The 11,815-nt window shown below is 52.1% G+C and overlaps 1 protein-coding gene across 3 annotated transcripts in view; it reads right to left on the bottom strand.

Moving 5' to 3' along the window:
- Positions 1-1,422: 1,422 nt before the first annotated feature.
- The window catches only part of TNFRSF21 (TNF receptor superfamily member 21), a 36,516-nt gene continuing 26,123 nt past the window's right edge, over positions 1,423-11,815 (bottom strand). For 2 of the 3 annotated variants that reach the window (XM_075414949.1, XM_075414948.1), the window contains exons 5-7: positions 6,002-6,055; positions 3,131-3,350; positions 1,423-2,253 (exon numbers count right to left, since the gene is read on the bottom strand). In XM_075414949.1, the coding sequence (XP_075271064.1) occupies positions 2,024-2,253; positions 3,131-3,350; positions 6,002-6,055 (504 nt within the window). In that variant the 3' untranslated portion in view covers positions 1,423-2,023. The remainder of the gene's footprint in view (positions 2,254-3,130; positions 3,351-6,001; positions 6,056-11,815) is intronic. The other variant, XM_075414950.1, reaches the window with a different exon arrangement.

Here is an 11,815-nt window from a genome sequence, read left to right as displayed (position 1 = left end):
TATGCCAGGCACACGAGCCACGCTCACTATTTCTTCGCAATGCTTTGAAGACACATTGCAGCCACGGAGAGCTCAACGCTTCCCTGCCAGCAAGGGAAAACCCCACCCCAGCGCTCCCAATAAAGGTTCTCGCTATTTTGCACTGTATTTCATCTGTCTGTGTGTTGAAACGTTTTAATCCTGTACCTATGTATAGTCCTGTAACAGCAATTTTCAGTGCCAGCCAGAAAATAAACACAGTTAACGGAAAACACTCTGGAGCCAAGTATACAAAATGACAGTACTATAAACCAGAAGCATTTGTCCCATTAAGGTTTCCATTCGTAGACAGAATAGCAAGGGATGAGTTATTTGGAAGAGATTTTAGGGACATCGGTAATGTCACAGGGCAAGAGAAAAGCTGTGACTGCAAGAGCTTCGCTCAGGAGTGACTCAGCACAGCAGCTGCATCCTGGAAAATTAATACTCCAGCCCCCAGCAAATGCCCACAAAGGCTTTCAGAGCTTGCAAAAAACAACGCTGCAAGCCCCATCAGCCACCCGATCTGCTCACCGCCACGGGGACTGACACACGTCCCCCTCCCCAGCTCCACGGAGAAGCCTCGCCCCCAGCTGCAGAGCTCCAGCAGCCACCATGGGGACCCAAGGCAGCGCTGTCGATGGGAAGCAATCACATTTTGGCCCCAAAGCTGAAGAAGACAACCCCCTCGCTACCCCCAGGGCCCAACATATCCCTCTTCATCCCCCACGGGCCCCCCGAGCAGCCCCTGCTCCAACCCAGGTGTCCCTGAGCAGAGGCAGGTGTTAAGGAGGTTAACGCAGAATCGTGTCAAGTAACAAACACCTAGTATTTATTAATAAATTAGTACACTGGAAGGCAATTTTTCAATTTATTCCCCTCTTCCCCCACTCCCACCCCTTCCCTCAGGGCGGCACAGGCCACCCTCGTATCATCATTTCTTCAAATTGAGTGTAGTACAGACTGTTCGTTAGGGAGCGTAATAGTTGCAAGTATAATCAGACAGACTTCTTACGATGCGGCTTCCCCCCCTCCTCCCCCCTTTTTTTTTTCTCTTAATAAAAAGTGAAGTGTGATTTGAAGAGACTGTTAAGACCGGGTAAGGTCTTTGGAGAACCTATCGGCCACGTCTGTATAAAAAACAAGAGACACGCGTGTAAAAGCGTAGCTTGGTTGAAGTCTCACACCACGAGGAGAGCAGGACCACCGGCGGCCGCCTTCGCCTCCCCACGTCCAGCACCGGCTCCCTTCGCGGCCCCGCCGTTCCCGCAAGCAGCAAGGCAAGGCGGCTCCTTACATTCGACTGAAGGCAAAGGACCTTTTCATCCCCTCCAAGGTTCGTGGGACTGACCCTTTTCTTTGTGTTTAAAGCGCTTCTGCTTTAGCTTATAGGAGCGCGATGCATTGTCCGGGTGAAAACCACACAATAAATAACCGTGCTAGTAAAATCTCAGCAATGGATATGACCTATACAATAGTACATTAAAAAAAAAAAAAGTCAGCTCGGGTGGGAAGCTTAGCTGCGTTAAGAGACAGTAACCAGCAACGACTGGGGTTTTTTTTGCGTGTTTTTGCCATTTACCGCTCCGCGGCGAAGGGAGGTGGTGGGAGACGGTCACTCCGAGCGACAGCTTTGACAGAGGAGGTGGGTTACAGAGCAATCCCCGATTCCATGTGTTAAATTAAACCAGGTTCGTGGTCTTTTAGTTCGTTATCTTTTTTTTTTTTTTATTTAAAGTGCATCGACTGATCTGATTGGAACGAGCACAAGGAGAAGAGATGCTCGGGAAGAGGGCAGAGGGTGCAAAGACTCGGACTGAGCGACAGAGTTAAGGTGGAGGGGTGCAACGCTGGCAAACTGCCCCCCCTCCAGAAACCAAGGACACCTCAACGCAAATACTGGCCATATATTCTACAAGAAGACCTGCCTGCGTATTGTCGGTCATCTTAACGAGTGCCAAGCTAGCTCTAGCAGATATTCGGAGAGTGCGTGGTGACCCAGTGCCTACAGCAAGTCGGGAAGGTGGCTATAGACAGAGTCCAGGAGGGTCTGGCTGGCTTCCTGGCTCTTGACTCCGGCAATCTCAAATAGCCTGTCCAGCTTGTCTTCAGCCTGCGGGATCTCCTCTATCACGTGGAGCTCCTCGGGGTTGAGGATGTGCAGCATGTCGTCGAAGATGGGCTGCAGGTCGCAGGGGTCCAAGCGCACCTGGCGCAGGACGGTGTCCTTCTTTTCTGTAGGAGGAAAGGAGAGGGTGGTCAAGAAATCCCTCAAGAAACCTCCGCTAACCAGGGCTCGTTCTCTTTGGACACCTTGGTCCATCCCCTGGTGCCACCTCTGGAGAGGGACATGTCACAAGGAGAACTGAGGGAAAAGGTGGAGGGTGATGAGTGACGGGGAGGGGAGAAGATGGAGAAGCCAGAGCTGCTGAGGCACTGAATCCAGGATCCCGCTAGAGCAAACACAGCATTTATAAATGCTGAATGGCCAGCACGGAAAAGTGAAGAGGAAGGGGAGCCAAAAAAGCTGAATTCTGCTCTTTTGAATTGTTTTCGTTGGGTCAGCTTTATTTCTGCACCCAATATAAATTCAGTAGATCGACTGAGCGCGGCGTTTCACCTTCATCAGAAGCTGAAGAAGATTAAATGCAGCAAGTCAAACGCACTAAACTAAACCCCCTCAAAGAAAGGCGTTGGCTATTGGCGATTTACACCTCAAGCCATGTGCTGCAGCAGGCAGGACGATGGGTGAAAAAAGAGAAGTCAATCTTTAAATGACGTTTTTCTGTTTTCACCTCATGCGATAACCCACAGGCCAATAGTCAGGAGAACCCCCCCAAACATCCAAGGATGCTACAATTTCTCTGGCAGCACCTTCAAAGAGTTAAAAGCCTTTAAAGGTGTTTTCTTCTTTCAGATCTGTATCATCTTTGCTAACAGGATATTCTGGTCTGGAATGAGGATGTGATAAATGTATCCTGGAGAGCCTGTTTCCCCAGTTATTTACTTTAATGGTATCATGCCGGGCAGCTCTGCCACGTGTGCTGACCACAGGGGACACGCCGTGGCATCCCCTTGGTCCTCCTGCTGTCCCCCGGGCTGATTTTGGTACCTTTGGTAATAAAAGAGCCCGTCCGGCTGAGCGCGGAGGAGCCGCTGGAGGTCGAGTCGCACCGCAGGAGGGGCTCCGCTTCGTCGACGAAGAAGCATTTCTTCTCCGAAGGAGAGGGCTCCACGGTGAGGACGGCCGCCCCGGGGGGCTTGGGGCTGGGGCTGGGCACAGGGCTGAGCCGGCTGGGGCTCACCGGCAGTGCCAGTCTGTCAGGTTCCAGCTTTGGGAGGAAGAAAAAGAGGGAAAATTAGGGGGGATGCTACGCAATGGGCTTACACTCAAAAACAGACCCCAGCCCACCCTCGGCAAGCAGTCCCCGCGTTCGGGTGGCCTCCTCCTCCCAGAGGACCTGCTGACCCTGGCACCAGAGGTGACCCTGGGGAGGATATCAAGTTGGCATTTGGCACACCAGCACTTAACAGGCAGGAGGGGACTTTTTGCAAGGGCAGGTAGTGCTGGGACAAGGGGCAATGGCTTCAAACTGAAAGAGGGCAGATTTAGATCAGATGCAAGAAAGAAATTCTTCATCATAAGGATGGTGAGTCCCTGGCCCAGGTTGCCCAGAGAAGCTGTGGCTGCCCCCTCCCTGGCAGTGTTCAAGGCCAGGTTGGATGGAGCTCTGAGCAACCTGGTCTGGTGGAAGGTGTCCCTGCTCATGGCAGGGGGGTTGGACTGGATGATCTCTAAGTTCCCTTCCAACCCAAGCTATTCGGTGACTCTGTGAGGGGCAATGCAACTCTCACTCTTGGTAGAAGCAACTGCAGTGCCTGGATGGCGCACGCAACCACGGCAGAGCATTTTAACTTCGTTTTCCTTCTCACTCTCTGGTTACTGAAGCCCAAAGTACCACTCTTGGGGGCTAAGGGTGGTGACGCCCAAGCAGCTAAGCTCCCCCCAAAACCTGCTCCGCAGCTATCGTTTGCTAAAAGCAGACAGCCCGGCTCCACACCTCCAAGGCTGCAGGGCGAGAGCTGCGATGTGCCTCAGGGATCTCCACTGCAGCACGTTCCCCTTGCCAGCCACACTGGTAACCTTCTAAGTTAATAATTTGTTTGCCCCATCTTGCCCCTGCTCCCGTGAGCACCCCATTAACGCATGATGGAGAAATCCATCCCACCTGACTCCCAGTCCAGGGCCAGGAAGGACAAGTAGGGGCTGGCGTTGACCCCAGCATCACCCTGGTGCCTGTGCTTTTTGCTGCCCCAATGCGAGCCAAGGGCAATCGTTCAGCTCCATGGTCCGGAAGACACAGGGAGCAGCAAGCACTGCCAGGACACGCTGCGCTGGGGAGCAGCACCCTTTGGGTGCCAGCATGAACCCGCTTCCTAACATGACCATGCTCTGCATCCTCCTTCTTGCATCTCCTTCCTACCCGCACGGCAGCAGCCATTATCTACCCTCCTCTGTCTCTCAGCATCTCCTCGGGGCGCAAACCTCAAGTAGAGCATTTCTAGGGTCCATTCCCCACAAGGATAAGAGGCTTGGGGCAACATCCCCACCACCCTGGCCGGCAGCTTGGGCACCTCTGCAGGTCACCAGGTCCCCCCAGGCAGGTTGCTTTAAGGACTACCTAATATTTAACTCCGTCCCAAATTCTGCATCCCTGCTCAATCTGCCACGGAGCAGAATTTCAAGCCCTGTCCACGTCCAACCCACTCTCCCAACAGCATTTCACAACCCTGTTTTCTCCTCCCGCAGAGGGAAGATTGGGCTATTCCTGCTAACACGCTTTTGCCTGCTACCCTGGCAAAACGTAAAAAAAATGTAAAATTCAGATTAAAGGCTGTGGGAAAGGGAGCTGCTGAGCCACCTCCGCCCCGGCACGGATGTGCCTGTGCATTCCTTATCCGTGTCGAGGAATTCGCCACCCACAAATCACATGTCTGCCGAGACATCCATTAGTTCACATTAAATTAACATTGAAGCCTGTTCCTGGTAGAATGAGTTTGTTGGGGTTTTTTTCCGCCCTCCTCCACTGAAAATAAACAAGGGAGGATTTGTTCTAGCTCAGTACGCTATACAATAGACATGTTAAAAATAAAAGTCAGCTTTGATTTTTAATTAAAAGAAACTGCCTTCTCCTCTGAAACTGCCTTTCCCATACAGCTCATCGATGAGAGTCAGCCTATCGCCTACTGGGGAAAAGCAAGGGAAAGACCAGCCCAGCAGCTGGCCGCTTTCCAAATTGCAACACGCTCCAACTTCCCCCTTCAAAAATATAACAGACAGGCTTTAGGGGTTAGTTTTTCCCCATGCAACTCATCCATTTAATATCCAGCCACAAACCCACCTCCTGATTTCCAAAAAGGGGCCCGAAGGCCATGAAGCAATTATAGAGAGGGCAGGGAGCAGCCGGTTGCCCCAGCTCTGCCTTCCCAGCAGAGGAGAAAAACCCTTCCCAGAAGCGTGAGAGTTATTTGGAGTTTAATTAAACAGCTGCTAAAGCACGCTAAGGAACAAAAAAACAATAATAATCACCCGAGGTTATTTGACTGTAGGCGTCCCGGGAGCCCAAAGATCCCAAATAGCTGAACGGCTGCGAGCTCACGAGGCAAAGCAAACAGGATGCTCGGGTGCCTGTTAATGTTTAAACCGCGGGACGGAAGCGAGTGGCAGTGAGGGGTTCGAAAGGCCAGGGAAAGCAGAAGGTTTCTGTGAGGTGAAGCCTTTGGAATAGGTGTAAAAATACACTGTTCGTAGCCCGTGACTCATCTGCCTGAAACCACCTTGGCCATTCCTGCTTTTCAGAACAGCGGTGCTCGAGCGAAACCAAGCTCTGCCCGGGGAAAAAAAAAAAAAAAAACCCACAACCAAACCCCAAACCAACCCCGTGAAGCCCTTTTGCCTTTCCGAAGCCACCACGTTTCTCACCTTTCCGTTGCCGTTGCAGGGGTCCTGCGCTTGCCACTGAGGCTGCACCTGCACCTGCGCGGACAGACACACGGACAGCGTTAGAGGCGCGGTCCAGCGCCAAAGCCGCAGGCGCCGCGGCGGCTCGGACACTGCAGCAGCCTCCCACGGCCGAGCGCCGGCCAGTCCTACCGGGGCCCTCCGCTCATTTATTACATGAGTGGTTTTTGGTTTCTTTTTTAGAGCACTGCAGCCTGAGGTTTGCAATGTCAATTGCCAAAAAAAAAATGCCAAAAAATTAAAAAGTCCTAAAAGCTCCTGCGTACTTGCACCTCTTTAGGGCGCAGCTCAAGCACTGCCATCCCCCAGGGTCTGGGAGGATGCTCTAAGCTACCGAGGGTGTCTGAAAGTCCTTCCTACACGGGAGAAAGGGGGACAGAAAGGGATGGGTGCGGAAGACGACGTAGGCTTGGCTTTGTTTGCTTTTCACAGCTGCTCTCGACAGCTCTGTTGGAACTGGCCAGTCCCATTTTCTGCCTTCGTTTTACTGTACCGCACTGAAAGCCCAGCGGGGACAAACAGAAACTGCAGCTGCTGTGCTGCTGTTCGGCAGGAGCGGTCGGGGGCGTTAAAAACCCCCTCCCTCGGGCGGCGCTTCCCTGTAACTCCTACCGCAGCAACCAGGCAGTAACCAAACCCAGAATCACAGAATCACAGAATGGTAGGAGTTGGAAGGGACCTCTGTGGGTCATCTAGTCCAACCCTCCTGCCCAAGCAGGGTCACCTACAGTAGGCTGTAGAGGACCTTGTCCAGGCGGGTCTTGAATATCTCCACAGCAGGAGACTCCCAGTGGCAGATCTGCTGTTGCAGAGGGTGGCCGTGCACCCTCCCGGGATGCGGGGGGATAAATTTAGCACCGAGGAGGCCGTTTCCCAGTTTCCCTGCCAAAGGATGACACCCAGCTGACACCAGCCCTATTCCCAGGTCTGTTACACCTCCGTCGGGGATGCGGGGGGAGAAACGCCGGCACACGAAGCTGCAGATGTAGGGTGGTGTTGGTGGGGGATGCTCTTGCTATGGTCCCCACAGGCATAGGGAGGATCTGCCTGGCTGGAGCACCTCTCCTATGAGGACAGGTTGAGAGAGTTGGGGCCGTTCAGCCTGGAGAAGAGAATGCTCCGGGGTGACCTTAGAGCAGCCTTCCAGTACCTGAAGGGGCCGACAAGGAGGATGGAGAAGGACTTTTCACAAGGCTGTGTAGTGATAGGACAAGGGGGAATGGCTCTAAACTAAAAGAGGGCAGATTTAGATTAGAGATTAGGAAGAAATTCTTCACCATGAGGGTGGTGAAACACTGGCACAGGTTGCCCAGAGAAGCTGTGGCTGCCCCCTCCCTGGCAGTGTTCAAGGCCAGGCTGGATGGAGCTCTGAGCAACCTGGTCTGGTGGAAGGTGTCCCTGCTCATGGCAGGGGGGTTGGAACAAGATGATCTTTAAGGTCCCTTCCAACCCTTACCATCCTATGATTCTATGGTGCATGTGGTGTTTGGAGGTCCACCTTCAGGGCAGACCAGACCTTGGAAATGAAACACCCTTAGCCAGGCCACAAGGTCTCATGGAAGTGTCAGAGAGATGCAGCGACGGTGTGCAGGTGCTGCAGAGCAGGAGGCAAGCCCTTCACCAGGACAGGAAGGGCACAAGAGTGCTCAGCACCCTGGGGTGGGAAAGCCCAAATGTCCTCTCCGTGTCCTTCACCTCACTGGCCTGGTTTCAGAAGAACACTCGATATCACCTCTGTGGTGGAGCCGGCACCCCTCAACACAAGGCAGGCCTGGAGATGAGCTACTCAAGTCAAGCCTCATGCAAACCAGAACAGGTAATGCCAGGGCTGAGGACGTTTAGACACCAAGATGCAGCCATCCACAGAGGAAACAGCTCTTCCCCACCAGCCCTTGCCATTTGTGGGCCAACTGCTTCTCCAAGCAGGAGATGGTGCGCCCATGAGACCTCCTGGTGGCTTCTCCTTTCTATGGATTTGCTCACCCACTTTTTCTGCTCAAACCATGAAGAAGAATTGATGAAGCCATGATGAAGTTTCCAAACTCAATTATAGGCTAAGTTGGTACTGAGTTCAGCTTGTTAGGACCCCACTATCTTCTAGTTTCATCTCACGCTACCAAGCCCATTATACTGCAAACACACAGACCCAAGGAGACATGGCTACCACAGCAGGGAGACCTCAAATATAACTGCTTCTACTATAAAGTTTCTATTTTTGTGTTTCTGTTCTTCATGTTTGTTTTACTTTGTAACTTCTTAAATTTTTGTTTATATCACATTCTCCAGCCTGGTTCAAACCCAACCTTGGTTTGCCAAAAATCAGCTCATGGTTTAGAGCAACCCTGGGGGAAAACAGTGATGCCCACTCCGGCAAAACCCAACCAGTCCTACCCCTTCCTGGGGGCTCCGGCCACTTCATCCTGCAGCTTTGTGCCCCAAATAAAGCCCGATGCAAGTCCAGAAGGAAAGATTACACGCAGTTTTGCTTTTTTTCCTGGCTGCCTGGGCATTTCCCAGCCCTTGGATCGCAGCCCCCAAGCTGGGAAATCCATCCAACAGCTTCACCCTTGCTCTGCCGCCGCCGTGTGAGGTTAATGCAGCACAAAGCTAATTGCTAATTACCGGGTCCAGCCCAGTTCTGCTCTGCCAAAAGAGGAAACGAAGGAGATGGACAGGAGCTGTCAGGGGCTGGGGTTGGGGAGGGCTGCTCCAGGCTCTCGACCCCCCCCCAGGGTTTTGACCTGCAAAAGAGGAAGAAAAGGAGCCCAAAGGCACTGCCACAGCTGCGTGCCTGGACACGGGGCTGCTTTCACATCCTCTCCTCCTCCGGCACCCCCCAAAAACCCCACGGCTTAACCTCACACCAGACCCAGCCCTGACATATCTGCTGATTCACGGGATTATCCCTGGCATGCGATTAGCCACAGACTTAAATCTCGTTGGGCTCGGGGCTGCAGCCTCCCCCTCTCCATTTTCAACATCTCCCTTATTAGTTTATTATTTTTTTTTTTAAGCTTTGCTGAGGCTGCGCTGCTGAACGCCCTGAGCAAGGCTGTTTGCTTCCCCTCCATCCATTCCCTGAAATACTTCAGTCAAGGCCAGCAGAGCCATAAATAAAAAGATAAGAGCTTCAAGCGTTGCTCACGGTAGGACACTCACGGTAGCCAGCGCAGCCAGCCATGCCAGCAACACCCCAGGCCAGCCCGGGCGAGCGCAGGCACCCCTCGGTATCTAGAAAACCCTGTCATGCACCCAAAAAAATCCCATGACCCAGTGCCTGGGTTGCACTAAACTTTTCTGCTTTTAACCCCAATATAGAGAATTGCAATTTGCTGGGGTAGCAGCAAGAAACCTCTCCCTTTCTCCCCTCCACCCCCTGTTGTTGTGGCTGTCGGCACCGCTAATTTGGGGTGTGCCTGTGCTCGCACGCCACGGCCGGCAAGCCTGCCTGCAAGCGGGGAGGTTTTGCAAACCTCAGCCCCGAGCCAGCCTTTAAAAGACACCCCAAAAAAACCTTCCCACAGCTGCTGCGCTCGCCGTATTTTCTGGATCAGCTGCAAAAAAACCCAGCAAAGCGATTCAGAGGGCTAATCTCGTTTTAACCTAAATTCATGCAGCGCGATGCAAAACCAGCATAATCTCCCACAGCTAAAAAAGCCGGAGAGTTTTCAGCAGAGCTCTTCCCTACCTGGAGGAAAATGTTCCTGCCACGCACAGTAACACTCCAGAGACTCCCATTAATTCCCCTGTTCCTACCGGGGGTTGTAAATATTTGGATCTGGGAGCCCAAAAGGCTGCCGATGGAATGGGGCACTGCAGGAAAGAGCAGCTTCGCCTCCACAGGTCTCACAGGCTGAAGCCAGGCGCCAGATAAAGGATCTGGGACCAGGATGCCATAGCGGGTGGGATGGGATGGTGAAGGGTGGCTGGCTGGGTTTAGGGTACCAATTTGCTGTCCGAGAGCTATGTCATTCCATGGTGACCTTATAGCAGCCTTCCAGTACCTGAAGGGGCCTTCAGGAAGGATGGAGAGGGACTTTTCACAAGGGTGTGCAGTGATAGGACAAGGGGGAATGGCTCTAAACTAAAAGAAAGCAGATTTAGATTAGACATTAGGAAGAAATTCTTCACCATGAGGGTGGTGAGGCCCTGGCACAGGTCGCCCAGAGAAGCTGTGGCTGCCCCCTCCCTGTCAGTGTTCAAGGCCAGGTTGGATGGAGCTCTGAGCAACCTGGTCTGGTGGAAGATGTCCCTGCTCATGGCAGGGGGGTTGGAACCAGATGATCTTTAAGGTCCCTTCCAACCCAAACCATTCCATGATTCTATGATAACACAATTTTTACTTATGATTTGGGGGTGTTGGTGGTTTCTTACGACACAGGACCATGCGGAGAGACGGGGAAAGCCCCTTTTGCACCCAGGGATGCCAGGCAGGGCCAAAGGCATCACAGACAGCACAGCCACCCACGCGTCCCTCCCAGGCTCATCTGGGACACACCAGCATGCCTTGGATGCTCACTGCTGGCTCGGGTCGCCCCAAGGGCATCACGCTGTCAGCTGTAGGTAGGATGCATGTGTTTGCGGTGCTTATGAGAGTCCTCACTCCGTCCACAAAACAAAAAGCTCTTTTTCATTACTTTTTGTTGATTTCAGGGGTTGTGTTTTTTTTTTTGTTTGTTTTGCAAGACTGCTTCTGCAGGGCCAGTTGCTGGAGAGGTGCAGCACAGCACCCACGCCTGCCACCCATGTGGCAACCCGCTCCTTTGGACAGACAGATCACTAAAAGTCAAACTCAAATTAGCTCTAATTAAAGGCTCTCCACTCAGTGGATTGAAAAAAACACCCCCAAAATTGACCTCAACACCACTTCCTTCACTGAAACAAGCCCCATTTCTCATGTGGGTCCACCTGAGCCACCTGCTCAAAAGATCAGCAACCCAATTTTACCAAATTTTAGGAAAACAAGCAAAAGCCGTGAGAGACCACCTGGCTCCAGGTGCTGCTAGATGCTGGGGAAAACAACACACTGTTTTAAAAGATTAAGAGAAACATCCTCCAGGAGAGCTGGTCGGGAAGTCCAGAAGACTTGCCTACAAGTATCCATGCGATTTGGGTTGGCTCATTCTCCGGAGCATCTGCTCGCTGTATTTTCAGAGGCATGGGCACGCGCCAGGAAACAGCTTGTGTTTACTCCATCTCTGGGAGTCCACCATCCCGATGGGTCACCTGATCAACCCCATTCCTGCAGCTACCACCCACATTTTTGTGCTGTTTGAGAAGAAGCACCTGATAGTCTTGGCCAATACAGCGCAACGCTCAGGAGCACTGAGCACCACACAACCCAAGTCTCTTAATTAGAGGTTGCGCTGATGAACAAGCCCCATGTTTTCTCTGATGTCCGAGCCCAGCACTTTGCTGTAGAATTCAAAGTGAAAGCAGTAACTAGGAGGACAGAAGTTATTACCTACTCCAGGAGAGCAAGAGGACAATATCTCCTTCTGGGACATTGCAAATACTGGAAACTTTAATTCACATGTGTAAAATGACAATTTTCTCTGCCTGTCTTTTTCCTAACCATAGCTTTGTCTCAGGCTTTTCATTTCATTTTTTCCACCTTTGATATTAAAAAAGAAAAATAAAAATCTTGGAGCATGGTAAAAAACAAGCAAATTACATGCTGCTTAACTACCAGGAGCTGGAAGGAAGAAAACAGCCAGTGAATGGGAGCAGGAGAGATCGGGCAGCTGGCAAAGCAGACCTGTCCAAAATCTGGGC

This window comes from Opisthocomus hoazin, chromosome 2 (assembly GCF_030867145.1).
Source record: "Opisthocomus hoazin isolate bOpiHoa1 chromosome 2, bOpiHoa1.hap1, whole genome shotgun sequence".
In the NCBI taxonomy this organism is placed as follows: Eukaryota; Metazoa; Chordata; class Aves; order Opisthocomiformes; family Opisthocomidae; genus Opisthocomus; species Opisthocomus hoazin.
Note: the sequence above shows the minus strand (reverse complement) of the source record. Positions and strands in the feature narration are given on the sequence as shown.